The sequence below is a fragment of the Asterias amurensis genome, chromosome 2 (assembly GCF_032118995.1).
Source record: "Asterias amurensis chromosome 2, ASM3211899v1".
NCBI lineage: Eukaryota > Metazoa > Echinodermata > Asteroidea > Forcipulatida > Asteriidae > Asterias > Asterias amurensis.
Window position 1 is genome coordinate 30,488,306 of NC_092649.1, and position 22,083 is coordinate 30,510,388.

Below are 22,083 nucleotides of genomic sequence, written 5' to 3' on the forward strand. Positions count from 1 at the left end.
ACACAAGTTGCAGACTGGTCTGCACGCACAAAAGGCCGTTAAGCACAAATTGCAGTCAAACCTCAACAAAATCAAAATGTTATTTAAAATAATTTATTCTGATAGATTTAAGCTCAAATTCCCAGAAATCATAAAATAAAACCATTTAAAATGCTCTGCAGACTTCACAGAACAGCTTTTAAAAACTATGCATAAAAATCAAGTAAAAACATGCAGAGGACCTTGTTTCAATTTCAGGTGCTTCATCTAAACTTGTAAAATTTGGATCCAGAATTCCCCCAGCTTTAAAGAATACCGAGGACAACCCAGGTGTAATTAAATTCAGCCCATTCCTCTGAACATGCTTTCTGTTCCACTGCTACATAGAAGTGCATTTATGTCTTGTCTTAATGGACTCTGCAACAATACCCTTACTAAGAGTTCACAAGGGCAAGGTTCTAAACCCCCTTCTCTTGTTTTGATAAATGTATGTGTACTGGGTTCTTTCCGTGCATCACACAACACACATGATCTAAGGTTTTATGTCCTACATGTATCTAAAGGATAAAGCAATCATGGTTATTCAGTATCTTCCTCAAGAACCAGGACTCAAACCAAAACTCTGCCGATCAGAAACACCACAACTTGATAAAGGAGACAAGTGTCATACCTGGGACTCGAACCCACACTCGACTGATCAGAAACAGCAGAGCCCGAGCATGGTAAGTTTTACCACTCAGCCACAACTTGCTCTGTGGTTGATAATACTCTGGAAGATTTCAAGGATAATCAAGTACTAAGACTTAATACATATATGTGTTACATCAAAATGGCAGCATAAAATAATATGTACACTATGATATACAATTTAATTTGTTAATAATTAGCCAGTGAAGTTGATGTTATTTTTTTCTGCCTTTTGTAACCGTCGTCCATCCATCATCATCAGTTTCAGGTTTTGGAGATTCTAAGAAAATAAAGCAGAGAAATAGGAAGATGTTATGTAATTGCTCATGATGGGATCAGCTAGTTAAAGTTTTACAAAAGCAATATTTTAAGGTTGTTTACTTTTTCATCAAATTAAGATAACAATACATTACAAGTGTAGCTGAGAACTACATTTAGTCAAATTAGATGTTAGTTTTGCATCAGGGTTAAAGAACAAAACTTTTTTTGTCTGTGGATTTTTTTCTACAAAACTCGGGCAGTATACAATCAGTGCTTAAGATAATACACATCGGTGTAAGGGTAAAAACAAATTAGAAATTGTGTATACAAAGCAAGTTACAATATCACTGTTAAATCACCATGATCTAATTAGGGTTTGAATTACAAATTGAAACAAACAACAATTAAAAAATCCTGATATACAAAGGATAATGTCATCATGAAATCAAGCAATATCACATAAATAACAAAGGATAAAGTCATCACATGAAATCAAGCAATATCACATGAAAATAACAAAGGATAAAGTCATCACATGAAATCAAGCAATATCACATGAAAATTACAAAGGATAATGTCATCATGAAATCAAGCAATATCACATGAAAATAGCAAAGAATAAAGTCATCATGAAATCAAGCAATATCACATGAAAATTACAAAGGATAAAGTCATCACATGACATCAAGTAATATCACATGAAAATTACAAAGAACAAAGTCATCATGAAATCAAGCAATATCACATGAAAATAGCAAAGAATAAAGTCATCATGAAATCAAGCAATATCACATGAAAATTACAAAAGATAAAGTCATCATGAAATCAAGCAATGTCAGTGTCACATGAAAATACCAAAGGATAAAGTCATCATGAATCAGCAACATCACATTAAAATAAAAGTCATCATGACATCAAGATTGTTATACCTCGGTAACAAACTGTGAAGTTTGATTGGTCGAGAACCAATCATGTGACGTGACGCGCAACAAAAACGCATGTTACATGGCTCAACGGGCCGGGTAACATGAAAAGTGATGTACACCGGTGTACATCACTTTGATCGTTCCCGGCGTTGGTCGATTTCCAGCGCTGTGTCCGAAACAACCGCGGGTTCGAGGGAATTGTTTCTTGTTCGTCTGCGCTTGAAACAATGAATAGTCCATCGTAATAATGTTTGAAGACGACAACAGAACTTCGAGAAGAGGAGTAACATTATTTTACAAAGGTATAACAAAACAATTGTTGCACGCTGTGACTGATGGGGGTCTATGGGTTTTGTACACTCGAGGGTGGAAATGGCACCCTCGAGTGTACAAAACGCCATAGAACCCGTCACAGCGTGTAACAATTGTATAATGTCACATGAAAATTAAAGTCATCATGACATCAAGCAATGTCACATGAACACAGCAAATACAAAAACACATCAATGTAAACACCAAGCATCAAATAACGTAGACAAGGAAATGTTAAAATAACACAGATATTAAGTAGAAAAATGGAAAAGAAGGATTCAGTGCATTGCCCATACACATAAGCGTCATGACCAGGATTCGAACCCGCACTTCAATTCCTAAACCACCCTGACTAGAGTTCACTGCTCTACCCTGCTCGGCCATGACACACTACATTAACATTTATGTTGAATTAGGTGGTCTAATCAAATTACCTGTTTTGCTAGGTTGTTCTTGATTGTTGAATCCATTCATAACTGGTGTCCCGTCATTGGTACTCATCTCTATATTGCCCATCATGGCATGTAGATTATGTTCATGAGTTGGAGCATCATCTGTATCCTAGAACCAGACGGAAATTATACTCAATTTATTTATTTCAACTAAAGGTAAGAATACATTATATTTACAAAAAACATGCATAAAAACAAATTCCACAACTTCAAGGAAACGGGATAACCCTGACACTCATGGACGACCCCCACACCATCTTGACATTTAAAGAACATTGCTCAAGGAAACAAGTGTCATTGAACTCACACCCAAGACCACCAGAACTTGAGTCTGGTGGTGCACTAGATCACTCAAACATGACACACTATAAAAAGAGAACAAACAAAGAACTCACACCCAAGACCACCAGAACTTGAGTCTAGTGTTGCACTAAATCAATCAAACATGACACACTATAAAAAGACAAGAAACAAAGAACTCACACCCAAGACCACCAGACCTTGAGTCTAGTGTTGCACTAGATCACTCAAACATGACACACATTAAAATGACAACAAACAAAGAACTCACACCCAAGACCACCAGAACTTGAGTCTAGTGTTGCACTAGATCGCTCAAACATGACACACTATAAAAAGACAACAAACAAAGAACTCACACCCAAGACCACCAGAACTTAAGTCTAGTGTTGCACTAGATCGCTCAAACATGACACACTATAAAAAGACAACAAACAAAGAACTCACACCCAAGACCACCAGAACCTGAGTCTAGTGTTGCACTAGATCACTCAAACATGACACACTATAAAAAGAGAACAAACAAAGAACTCACACCCAAGACCACCAGACCTTGAGTCTAGTGTTGCACTAAATCACTCAAACATGACACACTATAAAAAGAGAACAAACAAAGAACTCACACCCAAGACCACCAGACCTTGAGTCTGGTGGTGCACTAAATCAATCAAACATGACACACTATAAAAAGACAACAAACAAAAGCTTAACAACAACGGGTCTAAAATTTCATTTTTGAAAGGGCAAGGCCATTTTCATTTAGCAAAGGGCACTTGTGTTTGAATCTCTTAAGGTCAATGGGAAACTTTTCAAGGGGCACCAAGGCCAAGACTAGGAGCAATGGAGTCTATGGGCTCCATGGTCTTATTCCAGGTCTGTAGCAAACACAAAGGTAAAATCCCATGATATAGTGAAAATACAGTCAAGATTTACAACTACTTATCAATGTAAGGGTACAAATTGAATTCTGATGTTTTAATCATTTCTGAAGGACATAAAATTCACACTTATTCACAGGACAAAATTGGTTAAAATGCCAGAGGCTTGGACAGCGAGCTTTGTACATTGTGTTACCTCTGTATCTTGATTAGCAGCTGCTTGGCAGGAATCTAGGCTAGCTTTAGGTGTTTCTTGTATGCTCTGTAATACAACAGCATGGCTCCCTGATTTACACTTATCAAAATCACCACAAATCCTCTTCGATATCTAATGCAGGGATAAAAAAAAAAGCAAGATTTTTTGTTAATTCAGGGTTTACATGTATATCTGCTCAATGAAAACAAACATTTGTTGTGATTTTCTTCATAGTATAGACCATGTGAACTTGGTTTACAATACATGGGACCTTGTACATTCTTTGGCTAGTCTGCCAGGCAAGATACTGTACTGATCAAATGGGAAAGTTGACTTTTTGTGTCATGATTTCCACATAAATCCAAAAGTTATGAAAGTAAAAGCTGCACAAGTTGTGAAATGTGCCCCCTTTCAACATATCAAAAGTTGATAAGAATTAAACAGTTCAATTTTATGTTTTCTTCCATTGGGCTGTGTACAGTCCAGGCTCTATGGCTCTTTTGTAAACATGTGATGTCATAGGTCACACTGTCAATACAAAGCTTAATAATACTGTTTTAGTGTTCAACATCTCCTAAAATTTGATATCTAGTTTCAGACTCGTTTGTCGACAATGCCTCTCATTTACAGGAAAACCACACATCGATGTATCTCATCATGTTAAAGACAGTGGACACTATTGGTAATTGTCACAGACCAGTCTTCTCACTTGGTGTATCTCAACATATGCATGAAATAACAAACCTGTGAAAGTTTTAGCTCAATTGGTCGTCTAAGTTGTGAGATAATAATGAAAGAAAAAACGACCATGTCACATGAAGTTGTGTGCGTTTAGATAGTTGATTTCGAGACCTCAAGTTCTAAACTTGATGTCTCAAAATCAAATCCGTGGAAAATTACTTCTTTCTCGAAAACTACGTCACTTCAGAGGGAGCCGTTTCTCACAATGTTTTATACTATCAACCTCTCCCCGTTACTCGTTACCAAGTGAGGTTTTATGCTGATAATTATTTTGAGGAATTACCAATAGTGTCCACTGCTTTAAGGCTCAAATCAGGAAAAAGGAAAGGTTTTTGAAGTCCATACCGATAACAAGCTTCCATCTTCAGCTCTTGTGTCAAATTCATTATCCAGGATCTCAGAAATGAATCCCTCTAACTCATCAGGCTCAATGCCATCTGTAAACAAGTCCAGAATTAATCTTAATAAATAAAAATCATTTGTTGTTAGCATTCAATATACACAGGTGCATAACTGTTATGATAAAAAGAAATAACAACAAAGAAATGACATTGATAACAAGCTAAAAACTCACAATAAGAAAATCACAATAAGAACATAAGTTGGAGAAAATCTATACATGTAAAAATACCACAATAAATAAATGATTGAACAAAACCAATTAAGAACTTCAGATTAGTGAGATATTGTTCAAATTTACAGTTACACAACAATTGGAAAAAGCATTGAGAATAAGACAATGAATATAGCACAGCAAGAACCATGACAAAGGAAAAATGAATCAGTTTAAAAAGATGTTCAGTACTGATTTAAAAACTTCAAAGCTACTAGCATTCCAAACAGTAAATACGTACATCCTTTTTTGGCAACATAACCAATTTGGTTTTTTTCTAGAGTTATAAAGTTATAAGCCCAAATAATGTTGCAGTAAGATAAATGTGTTAGGTTTTTCCTCTTCTTCCCCTTCTCGCTTATTATCCAAACAACGAATAATAAAACCAATATCAGCCTTACCATTATCTTGAAACCAATTGTACACTGCATCTACCATCCATGAAGCTTTTTCTCGACCATGGATTCCACCATACCCATGATGGACGGCTAGCTGAAAATATGTGGAGAAAGCAGAGTGATAAATTCAAATCTAGAGTTTGGTTTAAGCAATAGAATAGGCCTAGTAAAAAGGTATAACTTGGAATCTAGGATTATTTTTATAAACCCTAACATGCCACTCATTAGTTACGATAACGTAACCCTCATCTTGACAGTCGCCAGGCCGAAGGGTTACGAGATTCTTTCAATCGGCAAATGACAATCTGGTCCAACACGTACAATTTTGACAGCTAGTCACCAGATTTGCCCCACTTTTTACCACTTTCAAAAATCATGACACAAATTCTGAGGGCATGAACTTAATCCTCAATGTCTAATGAACACTCGAAACACCATTGTCATAGGCATTGAGAAAATATTTTTTAAAGAAAAAGGACAAAAACTTAAGCGTTTGCAAAGCGATGTGAGAGGTTCAAAATATAAACCTGGGAATTCGCTCCGGGATCTGGTAAGTTTTTGTCCTTTTTCTTCAAAAATATTTTCTCAACTGTTTTATGAGTGTTCATTAGACATTGAGGATTAAGTTCGTGCCCTTTGAATTTGTGTCATGATTTTTGAAAGTGGTAAAAAGGGGGCAAATCTGGTGACTAGCTGTCAAATTATACGTGTTGGACCAGATTGTCATTTGCCGCTCGAAAGAATCTTGTAACTCTCCGGCCTGACGGCCGTCGGGAGGAGGGTTACGTTATCGCAACTAGCCACTCATTAGAAGAATGCAACAAGTTGGTTCTTGACAGTCGAGTCCCTTTTGGAAGAATAGAAAAATAATATTCACATAGAATCATTTATGTACTAGGTAAAGAAACAACAAGAAAATTAGATATTACACAGCAATGTCCAGCTTGAAAATCACCAATACTTAGTCAGAGTTCATGCAGTGGACAATAAACCACTGACCTTCTTTGGCAAAGACAGGCTTAGCCTAAGCGCTCATAATTACTTCCCCTCCTGCAGAATGCTAGCCTCTTTAACCTTTGTCATGTTACATGCCCCGTTTGCATATTATGATATTGTCAATTGGGAAAAGTTTCCGTATGGCGCCTTTTTCATTCAATATGAAATAATACAGTATAATTTACCTCAATGAGATATCCCTTTTGTAAAAATGAGTGAAAAAGTGGTGGCGCCATACTGCGTTATCCGTCAATCATTGACTCAATGGAAACATTCCACATCGAACGGATGCTTCATTTTTTAGACTAGATAAAAATCTTGTTTTTTTACTATTCTTGTCATGCTTGCAATTTTTTGCATGCTTAGAAATAGAAGACTTGCCCTTTTTTAGTTTTTACTACTGTACTCAACAACAACTACAACTTACAAGTACAAGTACAACATTAATATTACACACACAATCACTCATTACAACAAAAAGGGCGATTTTTTGTGTATGGTGCAAACTTTCTTGATGATGAGCGAGTGCCAAATTGGCAAGTTGGTGTGATCTGTGATGTTCCCTGAAAGGATGCTTTGCCGACTATATAATTCAGATTCAGATTCAGAAGTTTGTGGGTGCCGAAGTCTGAGTGTGATCCGGCATGTGTGTGTAGGGCACTCCGTGTGTAGTCGTAGTCGTACAGTGTCACATGTCGGCCGGGCACATGTGCCGGGTTCGGTTGCATTGCAAAGCCAAAAGCAAACCAAAATTTAATAATTTTTAAAATTCGTTTGTATCACATAAAATAATACAAGTGAAAATACTCTGACTCAATTCAAATTCATTGTTATTAAATGCCCAACACACACAAATTTAATTTAATACCTGGAGCACTGTCCATCCGTCAAAAATGCTGGAAATACTTCGGTAGAAAATTCCGAGCGGCGAGTCGCAGGAGGCCGCCATCTTGAATGGAGAAAAAGTGTGTTAAATGTTTACTCCAACAAGAATTTAAAGGCCACATCGGGATCGCGCCCTCAGCGTTGGAAATAATGCGTGTAAACAACATTTTCGTTAAATGCAAAAATATTCCCAACTTTTATGAAAGATACCTTTTTCTAAGATCTTTAAACAAAGCAATTTCCAAATATTATTAAACCTATATATCAAGCATACATACCTAAAACTTTCTCATGGGATCAAGCTGATTTCTTACTAAATCCAACATGACAAAAACAGCCCTTTCAGGTTCACATTTATCATGGAGCAATAAACTAGATACACCTGGGTTAAGAGAAGCAATTTATGGTTAAGTGCATTGATCAACGCCACATTTGTTGACCTGGTATTAAACGCATGGTTACACATGAACAGGCCTTAAGTAATTCATTGCTAATCATTTGATTTATACAAATAACAATATTGAAATAATGCAAACATTTATATTTTTTCTTAAATTTTAAATTGTTTATTACAAACAATCCAACCCAATATTCACCACAATATTAAAATGTATCTCAACACACACAAATTGAGCATGAAAATCCAACAAAAACACCTCAACACCAGCTGACAATTAAATTAGTGAAGAAACAGCTTTTCAAACCCATGTAGGGGAAGCAGATTCATAAACAAATAAATAAAATAAAACCCCAAGTGAAAGATTGGATTTGCATGGGGCTAAATTTCAACTTATTTGTGTTTGTTAATGTTTTTGTTTTTCTTGATTTTGTTTAGTCAGGCACCTCTGGATTCCAATTGTTCACATCAAATAAAGCTTCACACATATTTGAAAATAATGGATTGTATACATGATGACTGTTGCTACATTACCTTTACAAAGTTTCCCTTGTGTAATGTTTGATTTTGTTCTACAGCCGTCAGTCCTTTGAAACCCTTCATTTTGGCAAGAGGATATTGAAGGATTTGCAAGGGATGGAGTTATAATCCAGAATCTTTCATTTACAACTGAATTTAGAAAAGCAAATATTTAGTAGCCTACATATGGATCAATAAAATATAAAATTTGAAAGGGGTCAATATATTTTTTAAAGTACTTTTGATTTTTTTTAAACAACTTTGTTTTCTTTTTACATCCTTAATGCGTAGTCAAATCTTTTCATATCCTTACATTTTTCCAAGTGTTTTAATTATGCACGGTTTTTGTGGACAAACTACTTTATTTCACTGACATTATGCTAAATAAACAAAGACAAATCTACAAACACTAACTTGTACCATAATTCGACGACAAATAATTGCATTGAAAGAGTCAAATTGGAGTGAAAGTGCATTAAGTTCAATGAAATACAATGAGTTCAATTATATACATACACCATTAAATCACAACAAAAATAGCATCGATATTAAATAGTGCAGCAAGAATTCCACCAGGCTCTTTGATATCATTTTTAAAAAAACATATGATCCATTTTCACTTGAATAATTCCTCTAGAAAAAATAAATAATACTTTAAAAGGTTATTTGTCTGTTCCATCCAGACAAATCCAACCATTATAGGTTCCAGAAAAAATCGTCTTTCTGGCAAAATCACGCTTTCTATTTCATGTCTATCTGCAGCCAGGTGCTTTACAGACCAATAAAGCAGCCCACAGTACTCTAGCATTTCACCCATAGTTATGTGTTTTCTAAAAGTATATTATTACCTATAAAGATGGCTGACTTGACATCGTGCGACCGAGTGGACTAATCGATCTGTGTTGACATTTTCTGGCAACAGAACAAACCAACTTGCACTGGAGGCCTATTCTGCGAGTGTGGATAAGAGAAATCTGAACTGTTTAAAACAATACATCGCTTAAAACACAACTCCCCCCCTCCAAAACGATGATCAAAAAATGATAATTTCATTGATGTCTTACACTGGCATTTAGTAGACCAAATTAGGAACCTAAATCATCTTGAAGGTCAATTAAAATCACTTAGTCCAACAAACTTTCAACTTCAAAATTTTCATAACAAACATACATAAATTATGAAGGCGTCATTAACACGATAACTTGCAAAATGTTAAATTTAAAGGCATGATCCTATGCAGAATTAGTACTTGTTTTATGTCAATTGACAATTTATTTACCACAAAACACACACATACAACCCAAAAAGCCCTTTAGTGCCACAAAAAGTACTTGCATTGCTTGGTCAGTCAGCCCCCACAACCATTGGTTGTTGGACACAGTTGATTGGGTATTGCTCAGAGAGAACTGCCGCACACGATAAGCTGTGCACCGAACTCTCCATCGGCGTTAAGCCTTCACCCATTAATGTCTTTTACATCCGAGGGCTCTGGCATCAGACCAGGACCCTGTAGCGCCTGGTGACCCAGACTGTTCCCGGTTCCCGGTGTCTAATCGAGCATCACGCTCCTGTTGACCCAATCAAAGCAAAGATTCCACAAGAAATGAAAAGAATGGCGGACAGATATATGAAGCTCTCTAGACTCTGCAGACAGTTGGGGACAAAGAACTTTGATTCTGATCGGACTGAATGATGCTCTTAGTAGAAGAGCTTCTTACAAATGCGGAAGAGGTTCCTTTTTGAAAAGAGTTTAAGAAGTGTTACTGCACAGCTTTGCATTCTTGGTCAGCATGGATGCTACATGCTGCAGTTATGTACATGCAGTTCTTATTGCTGTACACAGTGGTTTACCAACCACATGTGTCAACCATAACATGACCCTGCATTGCACGCTAAAATGTCTACTAAGAAATCTACAGTTCAAGCTGAGGCAGAAATGTTTTTTTAAAAGTCCAGTGATGAATCTGCCCCTCCTAACTAAAGCACAGTTACCCCCTGGACATAGGCAGGACTGGAGAACATGGAAGTCCCTCTATGGACTATGTACAGAGGTTGGATGATGCAAGATAACCATCTAGAAATGGGGGTATATCGGCAATGATGACACCATATGCGATTGTGGCACATCACCCCAATCAATGCCACATTGATTACGATGCCCAGCCCTCGAGTAGCAGTGCTGCCTTGAAGACCGGAGGGCAAACAAGAAGGCTGTGTGATGCGCCCAATCCTGCCAAAACATTTTGAAGAGTAGAAAGATGGGCATTTTGGGTCAGATACTGTGCGCTTTATAAGTGATGTTTATTGCTATTATTATCATTAAATATTGATAGTCATTTTATACTTTTTGTGGCACTATTGAGCATTAATATAAACAATTTACATCACTTTTAGATGAACATGATCAATTTTATATCATTCAAAATATAAGTCTTTTTTAAAGCAGTCATTTTCAAACTCTATACAAAGCAGCACCAGTTTTACAAAAATGTTCAGTTTTTGATCGTCACAAAATTAAGATCAGCAATGTATATTTAGTGCACTAAGTAACTTGCAAATCATCTGCCTAGAACCACGTCAATAGTGGTGCACACTATTGGGGGAAGGGGGTAGGGTAAGGGTTTATCTACGATAAGGAGAGGTTGTATTGCACATAGTTTTCATTGTCCCTCCACCATGCTAACCAATAAGCCTCAGTGATGGAACCTATAAATGGATTGCATAAAGCATCATCAACCACCATCTTTGATGAAATGTGTACGCCTGCAAATCCTATTATTGGCGGAGAGTTTGTGCAAGCCCACACAAGCATACAATTTTCCATTGTTTATCATCAAATATAGCAGTCGATGATACTTTTAGCGCAAACCATCAATTGATGCTAATACATTGTCATGTGGCAATTATAAATGCTTATAAGATGAAGAGGAGGTTCGGGGAGGAGGAGGGGGAGGGGGAAGAGGGGGCGGGGGAAGAGGAAAGAGTAGGGGTGTTGGGCGGCACTTTGGAACCTGTCCTCCTGTTTTTGATTTGATCTTTTGCTTGGAGGTCAGACTTTGGGACCTATAAGGAGTCACCTGATTTCATGTTTGATTTCTTCGTTCCATGACGTATATCTTTGGTTCCAGCTTGATGTATGGTTTCTCCCTGAGACTTATACCAGAGAAGCCATGAATGACGCTTAGGATGTTGTGGGTTAGTCTGTAGGGCTGTAGGGTAGTGTTGTCATGGTGGGATGCACCAACGCATAGATGGGTATAAGACATCATGGCATTGCTGCCGGGGGTAAGATCTTCAGTTTTATTATATCTGTAGGCAAGAATTCACAATATGAAAATAGTCACAACATGAAATATGCAGAATGAAATCATTGTGTAAAGTCCACACAAACAACATCAACATGAAATATGCAGAATGAAATCATTGTGTAAAGTCCACACAAACAACATCAATCCATTCTTTATAAATGTGATTAGGTTATTGCCAGTTGATGAACAGTTTATGTAATGACAACCGCAGAACCTTCTAAACCTTTATAAGGTGCAACATAAATCGGTCTCATAATTCATGAACTTCAAAAGCCGGCTTAAAAGACCATTCCTCCAACTTTCTCAGCTCCCTGGTGAGCATACAACCCCAAGCTGCTGAAATTAAAGCTTAGGGGTTAATCCAACACAATACTGGCTCCGCCCTCTCACATTCCCATTTATACACCTGGGTTAAAAGTAGCAATTATGGTCAATCGCCTTGCTCAAGGAAAAAAGAGTAATGACAGGGATTCGAACTCACACTCCAATAATTCAACCATCAGAACTCATGTCTGATGCAGTAGACCACCCCCCCCCTTGGCCATGACACACCACTTGTTTGAAACTCTACTTGAAAACTTTATAGACCACAATGAATATTTAAAAACCCAAAAGTAGCCTTTAGTCAAGGCGCACGCGGCACACCGGATGGCACGCACAGCCCCAAAAATGTACACACGAAAAAAGACCATCAACGCAAGCGGCAAAGCGCCTTTACCAACTCGTTTTGGGGGCCTTATGTTGTTTTTCTTTACATTTGCCAACGATTTTGGTGGGAGAGAATGTAATGAATTTGCATCGAACGTTCTTGTGACGTCATGCAAGTAATTGTGACTTCTTATTGGCCAGCAACTCACCACGCTAATGCATTATGCATTACATTTCTCCCACCAAAATTGTTGGCAAATGTAAAAAAAAAAATAAGGCCCCCAAAACGAGTTGGTAAAGGCGCTTCGCGTCTTCGCCGCTTGCGGTGATAGTCTTTTTTTATGCGTTACATTTTTGGGGTTGTGCGTGCTATCCAGTGTGCAGCGTGTGCCTTGACTAAAGGCCAACCCAAGAGAGACTCACATCCAGTGTTTGTTTATCTGAGTGAAACGAGAGACCCCGGTTTGAGCAGTAGCGACATCGATGTGAATATGGACATGATCTAGAAGAAGAAAGAAACATATCTCTGTTATTCAGTGCCAGCATGAATATAACAATGATAAAATAAATTTGATAGCCTCTAGACACTAGACACTTAGACAAAATAACATAAAATCAACAAAACTAAGAAGTAGGGTATATATAGGCCAACACAAAGAATTAACGATCACAAAAGGCTAACTTAAACCATAGTATAGAAATAGTATATAAGCCTACAGTATCTGTATTGCTGCCATATAAATTACATGGCTATAACTAAATAATCATTTCCATTACCAGCAAATGAGTTGGTTTTAATCATGTAAATAATAATAACAAACTGTACTTATATAGCACCTCACTGTCACAAAAACATCTCAAATCACTTTACAAAAGAAATGAGCAATTGATAAAAACAAAGATAGTAATAATAATAACATGACATATATATAGAGCACGTTATGCAAAAAAGCCTCAATGTTCAACACAAAATATTCAGCAATGAAGTATACACAACAACAAAAATGTGGATTCAAAGTGAAAATCAGAACAGAGTCAGCTTGGTGAATATGAATGAATCAATTGAAAGTTACATTTTAGCATAGATTTGAAAATGTTCTTAGGGATACTGGAGTACAGATTGGTGAGGGATTTGTAAGTCAGAGGGAGAAGTTTAAAATATATGGGAGACAGGTAATACATAAATAATTCAATCAGTTTTGTACATACAATGTTCTTAAATAACATGTCTAGAATAAACACACACAAAAATACGAACCAAGCAGTTGTCGGTTTATGGATCATAAAGTTAATACAGATTTGTGAATGACATTACATTTGTAATCAACAATCATATTGCATGTAGACTTGATTTCAAGTCTTGTTCATCCACATCAGCCATGCAAAACACCATGCATCTACACACACTAAACTTGCAATTGAAGTGATTGTTTCATTTCAGGTAATACGGTAATGGCAATCAAGCAGACCAGATCACACTGATTACAGACTTGGAACTAAGACTACAGTGTTGTAACCAAGTCATTTGTTCTCAAGTCAAGTCAAAAGTCAGTTTTCCCCCAAGTCACAAGTCATTTTTCCCTCAAGTCGAGTTAAGTAATTTTTCATCAAGTCAAGTCAAGTAATTTTTCCTCATGTCAAGTCAAGTCACAAGTAACTTTAGCGCAAGTCAAGTCAAGTCTCAAGTCAGTGAAATTGGCGATTCGACTGGAGTCCAAGTCACTGACTTGAGTCAACATGACTGCAAGGTATCAACTCACTGTTGTCTGGGGGTACTTCATCGTGGAGTTTTCTAAGAGCCACGCCTCCTGGGTAGTTATGATGAGATACTACTAGGAAGATTGTAGTGGCAGCCATGTTGATTAGAAAATGACCTACGACCCCTAAGGCTAGGATCTTCATAAATGCAGACTTGGTGAAACGTCGAAATCTGAAATCCATAGTAAAGTAAAATTGATTTTAACTGCCTCAGATTGAATTTTGTCAATGTTATAATGGTTGAAAGCCAAATTATTAAAAGTAATACAATACGTCACCGTGAACATGTCACCAAAATACATAGTTTACTTCATGATGTGACAACAAACTTATATATATATATATATTTTGAAATCATCAAGCACGTCCAGCCATTCCTTGTTTAGCAAGGTGACAGTGGGTCTGAACCGCATCTCCGGCCACAACATCCAGACACCAGAGAATTATGAATCTCCAAAACACTCATTGAGGTAAGTACCCTAGATCCTGAACCACCCAGATGTTTACTGCATCACTAGATGTACATCACATTGTTTGGACACAATGTGCACTATTTTCCTCTCCCTTTGGTGACTGCTTTACTTCTTTCAGGGCAATTTTCAGAAAAAATCCTGAAAAATCACACCACTGGGCTAGATTTCACAACGCAATAAAATACATCGCAAGACAAATTGTCTGTATTACCATAGTGATTTGCATTGTGACATCACACTTTACTAAGCAACTACGATTGATTTGCAGTTAAGAGCAATCTTGGCTCTTTGTGAAATCGGCCCCTGCTTTGTAACCTTATTCAATACTTACATATAAGACACAGCAACAGCAGCAGCAGTATTTAGCATAGGGAATGTGTAGATGATAAACCGTAGCTCCTTGTGTGGTAGAAATGAGAATAAGAACACAAAGCCAATTGGGGGTAGCAAGAACCGCCATATCCTACGGTCTACAAAGCAACCAATAGGAACGAGCATTAGACTGGAAGCCAATGCTCTGGGTATGGCAGAGTAGAAATACCACAAGAAAGGAGACGTCTGATTGGTGAACAATGTCAAGGAGTATTTCAGTCTGAGATAAACAGTTTTCTTGGTGTTTTTAAAATCAAGAACCTTAAAGAGTTCTCTTACTAAGAAAAATACAAAAAGATGTACATTTTTTCAGAAATATAGGTATCACAACGGTGGCAACTGCCTTTGTATATCAGTTACTACTCAAAAAGCATAAGTTACTACTACTTTATAGTCCATAACTACACAACGATACACCTGACCTTAAAATGTGAAAGTTCAAGCTGTGACCAAAAGAATGTTTGAGAACATGTGTATTCCTTGACTCAAGTCACCTTTACTAATTGTCAAAGACCAGTATTCTCACTTGGAGTATCCCAGCATATCTGCATCAAATAACAAATCTGTGAAAACTTGGACTCAATTGGTGATCAAAGTAGCAAAATGATGAAAGAAAAACCATCCTTGTTGCACAAAATTGTGTGCTTTCAGATGACTAATAAAATGATAAAGGCCTCAAGTGTTTTGATATTTGAGTCAGAAATTACCTCTTTCTCAAAAGTGACGTTACTTCAGAGGCAGAGTAGAAGGAGCCGTTTCTCACAATGTTTTATAATAACAACAGCTCTCCATTGCTTGTTTATACCAAGTACGTTTTATGCTAACAATTATTTTGAGTTATTAAATATAGTGTCCAGTGCCTTTAACTACAATGTTTTTTTAGTTGGAACTTGTAAGGATACGCCCCAGTTGCTGCTCTTGTTGAGTACAGTGTTATACCACAATACCGTCCCTTCTGGCCATAACCAATACTGCCAGAAGAAAGAATCTATCAGAACAGTCGAACCTGAAGGGCAATACATGTGAGATAAGAAGAAGTAAATCAAGTAGGATTTGTTTGCAGTAAAACCATTTGAAATCTCTTTTGAGTAGTAGTGGTTCTGGAAATCTACCAGTTCTTTTAAGAACCAACACAACTTAAAAGAGGTGTTACCACAAACCTATCTTAGTTATATGTAAATTATACCAATATAAATATAGCTAAGAGTGGTTAGGATTTAGAAGGACAGGCTTGATACTTAACAGAGGCAATGGAAGCAAATGTTTCTATGCCCTTTACCGTTGTGTTGGCGCCCTTTGAAATGTTCTAACATTTAATTGTTAACCCCCTCAAAGATGTACTATTTACAAAACCAAACTCGTCTTGCCCTAAGACTAAGGCATGAGGCCTTGAAGTAAGGAATGGAATGGTGGAAGGATTAATACATAATCACAGGATCAGAAAGAGTCAATAGAACAAGCAGAGTGAATGGGCAGACACAATCAAATGTACTAACAGCTATGCAGGGAAGCTACAGTACTAAAGGGTATCTTGCAAAACTAATGTTTGGTCCAAAGCCTGGTCTCAAAACCAAATTCACCTGTCTTTAGTGATTCTTTTGTTCAGTCTCAACACCCAGTGGTCTTAATCTGGGAATGTTGAGGTTTGGTATTGTTGTGGTTTTAAAAGCTGGATGGGACCATGACCTGATGTTCTTGTTTTTAAAACAAAATGTCTTTAGGTCTCGTTGTCTGTTTCAGACCTTACGCTTCGGAATTGATTCAGAGCCTTTGGGTCATAGTCTCAACCTAAGACACTTAATTACTCTAAAATAAATATTACATTACATAGAACTTACTTACCCAGACTTAGAACAGCTCCCACTATGCCCCATCCAATGAGGGCCAAGAAACTAAGCCTCTGTGATAACAGCTCCCCAAGGAGCATGAGACCAAGCAGCAAGCACAGCTCAAAACGAAATGTAATGATTGCAAACGCTGACAGTAAGATAAAATCTCTATGGTTCTGTTGCATCCATGCACTGATTGCCTTCAGAGCTGAAAATACAATAATTACAAAAAATAACAGTTAAACAATTGAGTACAAACATCAAACAATTGTGTAACTTAAAAATCTCACAAGTTTTGGGAACAGATGGGATTAGTATTTGAGATGACACTGCATGAGTTATCAAAATAATGGCCCTTAACAGAAAATTCCATATCAATTTTTATTGCACATCAAACACTATTACCCCTTGTCACTGGGCCATTAAATTTCACCCATTAAACAGAGTATACAACCTGTACTGCCAAGTATGTAGAACACCAAGCTTAATCAATCACAAGAACCATCTTTGCACTAACGGGAACCCATTTACTCTAGAGTGTCATGACCAGGATTTGAACCCACACCATGATGACTTATAGTCATCAACACTTGAATCAATGCACTAAACCACTCATCAACGACAGGCTAATATAAAACTCAACTACATGACAAAACTGCGGGACTAACATGAGTTCCCTGGGGAACACCCAGCCAAGGCCTTTGTAATGAGTATTTGATTAAAAAACAAGCCATGGATTTTTGAGGATTGGGATGCGTTTGAGACTAATTTTAACTCACCAATAGCCAAGGCGAAGATATTTGGTAGAGGTCGTGTGACATAGAACATGAAGTGAAACTGTGACAGCGTTATTAAAGCCAGGTAATTAGCCGTGTCGGATCCAAACATCCATGACACCTGCTCACAAAAATCTCGAAAGGAGTGGATGACCAGGAACCCAAGGCAAGCTCGTACTGAAAGGAAAGCAAAACAAAAATAACTTGTTCAGATGAGTTTCCCGCCAAGGGAAATCTGCAAACTCACACAAGGGTATATAAACGGCAAGTTTGCAACAGCCAATCTCTCTCATACAAACATTGGTACAACGTCTGTGATCGTAAACTGAATAAATCAATAAATTATGATCCAGTAACTGGACGACAATACTTATTCTGTAAAATCAGCAGTTAGCTTTGTAGGATTCTAACCCACAACCTTGTAATAATAATAATAATAATAGACCGTTTTTATATAGCGTTTCCTCAAAGCGCTTCCGACAATATTACCCCTGGTCACCGGGCCTTAAATCATTCTTTAAACCATCTCAGCTCCCTGGGGAGTATACAGCCTGTGCGACAAATACATGCGCTACTCGGCTAAACCAATCACAAGAACCACCTCTGCCCTCACAGGTACCCATTTACCCCTGGGTGGAGAGAAGCAATTATAGTTAAGTGTCTTGCTCAGGGACACAAGTGTCACGACCGGGATTCGAACTCACACTCTGCTGAACAGAAGTATCAGAGCTTGAGTTCGGTGCTCTTGTGATTGCAAATCCTGCAGTCTAACCATTGGACCTTGGTTAGCTTGGTAGGATTTGAACCCGCAACCTTGTGATTGCATATCCTGCAATCTAACCATTAGAACACGGTTAGCTTGGTAGAATTTGAACCCCCAACCTTGTGATTGCAAGTCCTGCAGTCTAACCATTTGACCCTAATGACCAAGATGCCTTCAAATCTCCCAAATGCTGTACACAAAATGTTGAGGTTACCCATGCACCAATTTCTTGTCAATGTGAAAATCAATCAGTGCTGCAGTAACTGACCAAGGTTGATAACCTACTCTCGTCAAACAGTGTCCTCAAGTTCCATTGCAAATGAGAACAGCTAGCGCTTTCTCCACTTAAGCACTCTCATTGAAGCACTTTGTGCAAAGCCTCTACTCTCTACATCAGTATGTGTACCTCAAAATAATAATAACACTTCTTGGTTCTTATATAGCTCTTAATCACAACCCTACAGACGTATCAAAGCACTCAATATTTCCCTGCAAGATATATGGAGCTGTGCTTTGAAGTACAATCTGTTTCTTTATAGCACCATGTCAAATTTACAAGGTGCTTTGGCACAATATGCAGCCAATCAAACCAGAAACCCCTTCTCTATTTTATATTAAGTGCACTGGGTTATTTTAGGTAGATTATACAACACATGAGACCAACTGTTGTTGCAAAGTGAGGTATTGGTTGGTTGTCTCAAGAAACACGCTGATAGTAGGATAGTGAAATCAGGCTTAAAGTAGTGCAAGTCTTTCACACACTAACAGACAACGCTTACCTATGTATTGAGTCACCATAGACGAAGCACCCAGTGCAGAAGCAATAGCAATGAAGGGTGATGCTAAACCAGAGACTACCAGAGGACCAATAAACGTCCTTGGGACAACCCCGGGAAACTCCTGGTGATCATACTGAAACAGGAATCAATTACACTTAATAATAGTAATAAGAGGTGGTTCTTATCAAGGCGCTCCACAATATTATCATCCCTGTTCATCAGATATACACTGTACTTAGACCTTTCCTGAAACTTTCTCAACTCCCTAGGAGCATTAAAACCCTAAGCTGCTTCAGTTAGCGCTAAGGTGTTAATCTAACACAATACCATCAGCCCTCTCATTTATACACCTTGATTACGAAAAGTGTTAAGTGCCTTGCTTAGGGACACAAGACTGATGACCAGAAATCAATCCGAACTCTGATGATACAATCATCAGAACATGAGTTTGATACAAACAGCTTGGTCACAACACACCATCTATGCCTAAGTGCTACGTCATCACCCTTTTCCAACACAAAAACTTTTTTTTGCCACAAGGAATTCAAATGTTAAAGCCACAAAGGGTGCACTACACACCTCCAATGTTGGTTTAATGGCGGCAAGTTCAATGAGGAATTCCATGTCAAAGTGGCATGCCTTCCGGGGGCTACATATAGTAAACCTACTTGTGTACCAGGAGAAAAAGGTGTGTTCAAGTATATGAACATTGCTGGGGTGCCATATATACTCTGCATGGTATACTTACTGCAGTAATGTTGCTTTGATGGTAGATGATATCATGCATAGCTTGAAGATTAAAACTCTCTTCTACTTTTGTATATGGGCAAATGTATAGATGCATCATTGGAACTACCAGTAGAAATAGAGACAGTAGGCCTCCCATACCCTCAGACTGCAGAGAAAAACAACAGTAGTTAAAACAACATTTATGAATACAAAATCTGGGTGTTCATGTGGCTCAGTGGTTTCTTCCCTGCATTTCTTGTCTGTGTACCCTGGTTAGAATCCTGCCTCAGACCAGAGCCTTGCATGTGGATTGGGTTTGCAGTCCCAAACTGACTGCGTGGGTTATCAGTCCCAACCTGATTTAATGGGCTTTCAGTTTCAACCTGATTGCGTGGGTTTTCCCCATTTGGGTTTTCCTCCTAAATCAAAAACTGAAAATTCTTCAACATCTTCTCTATCTTCAGGCCGCTATGGCGTTTTTTTTTTACTGCTGTGTGTGCTCTAGGTGTGATAGTCAAAGATGGGACAAAACAACTGTGTGAACTGTACCAAAGGCAAGCCTCAAATAGCCACATTGCTGAGGCGCTCTCTGCTTTTTCTGTGACCTTCCAATACAAATTTACATTTTCCACTTAAAGTGCCCCTAATAATACCTGGGGACAATTTATCTGCCCCTTCAAGAGGGAAGTGCAAGCCCTGGATACATGTATCCTTCTTTTTGTACAGATTCTCTATCCTTATAATCCAATTACCCAGATTTCATCATCAACCAACCTGATGACTGAAGACATCATCATCATCCAAGCTGGAGCTAAGATAACCACCTTTATCGTCCGACCACGAAACACGTTTTGGCTTTCTTGAAACCATTGCAGCAGGCTTTGTTGGTTGGGTATAGGCCTCAGATGTATAAACTTTCCTCCTTGCCTTTAAGATTCAATAATGAAGGAAAAAATATAATTAGGCGATTACAAACAGCTCACAAACCAAAATGTATAAATGCAATAAATAGTTAATAGCCTCACATTCCGACCCTAGCAGAGTCTTTCTCGATGGCAGAATGACACATTTTAGTCCCGTCCGATTAGAAGGACTCTGCTAAGGTCAAAATGTCTGGCCATTAACTCTTTTTTTATTTTTATGAGATGGAACCATAAGATGGAACCAGTCTATTATTATCAAATTCATCAAGAAGAAAATATTCAGAAAGTCCTAGTCCTAATGTAGGGCAGATATTTGAACGGTGACGTCATATATTCAATACGGTCTAGAGGAAGATTGCTCTCACTCTCAAGTCCTAAAGCATTTCAAGGATTGTCGCCCTCTATTGACACTAGTAGTTTCTGGTGGTAGTGACCAGGGGGTGATCAATCATCACAAACACAACAAATTCACTCTCACTTTTCACTCATTGTATGACCTTTATCCTGTTTGGGGTAAACACAAGTTGATTTCCAGTCTGTTTGGTCAAGAGTGACAGATATTTCCGGTTGAATCTTTTCCTTCCTCTGTGGATTCAGCATATCTTTCCCATACATTACTCACAAAACAAAATGTAAACAAAAATCATTAATTTATTAATGTAAACAAAACAGCACACCAAAAAACTTAGGGTCAGTTGATAGTTAGTTAGTTAGCACCACAAAACAAAAGGGAAGAAATATATGAGACACTTGAGGAAAAGGAAACAGATTACTCACCGCCATTTTAGCAGGTTTTACCCACAAAGTGTGTCAGCGAATCATAGAGGTACGGGAACAAAAACGTCATTTACCGACAACTCAAAAAACGCCCACCCCAGACAACAAATTCACAAAACACAACCAAACAACGTCGAGCGGAAAATTGGTCAGTAGTTGTATTTCGAAAAGAGAAATTCTGCTGTCCAAACTGCAACGCAGACAGGGCTTAGTTGAATATATGTCAGCTCTGTAAAAACTGCAAATCTAGAAAGAAAGAAACATGAGGGAAATTATAGCGGCTAGAGTTACGTGCAGTCGATCGTGCGATAATAACTTGTTTGCCATACACATGTGTATAATTACACTGGTACCAGTTCTGTCTGGCCATGAGGTTATTATGGAGTTTTGCAGACCTTGGCTGGACAC

The 22,083-nt window shown here is 37.8% G+C and overlaps 2 protein-coding genes across 2 annotated transcripts; both read right to left on the reverse strand.

Annotated features, from left to right (window-relative positions):
* Positions 1 to 118: 118 nt before the first annotated feature.
* LOC139933853 (pre-rRNA-processing protein TSR2 homolog) lies at positions 119 to 8,662 on the reverse strand. The gene is made up of 7 exons (XM_071928087.1): positions 7,903 to 8,662; positions 7,608 to 7,688; positions 5,747 to 5,837; positions 5,078 to 5,169; positions 3,992 to 4,123; positions 2,600 to 2,726; positions 119 to 946 (listed from the first exon to the last, which is right to left on the reverse strand). The coding sequence occupies exons 2-7, from the start codon at positions 7,686 to 7,688 to the stop codon at positions 882 to 884; spliced, it is 588 nt and encodes a 195-aa protein (XP_071784188.1). The 5' UTR covers positions 7,903 to 8,662; the 3' UTR covers positions 119 to 881.
* Positions 8,663 to 8,800: 138 nt separating this feature from the next.
* Positions 8,801 to 22,036, reverse strand: LOC139933851 (dol-P-Man:Man(7)GlcNAc(2)-PP-Dol alpha-1,6-mannosyltransferase-like). The gene is made up of 11 exons (XM_071928084.1): positions 21,676 to 22,036; positions 20,750 to 20,902; positions 19,995 to 20,141; positions 19,247 to 19,379; positions 17,708 to 17,881; positions 16,942 to 17,136; positions 16,002 to 16,105; positions 15,059 to 15,285; positions 14,257 to 14,426; positions 12,920 to 12,998; positions 8,801 to 11,849 (listed from the first exon to the last, which is right to left on the reverse strand). Exons 1-11 carry the CDS (start codon positions 21,679 to 21,681, stop codon positions 11,624 to 11,626), a joined length of 1,614 nt encoding a protein of 537 aa, XP_071784185.1. The 5' UTR covers positions 21,682 to 22,036; the 3' UTR covers positions 8,801 to 11,623.
* Between the last annotated feature and the right edge of the window lie 47 nt (positions 22,037 to 22,083).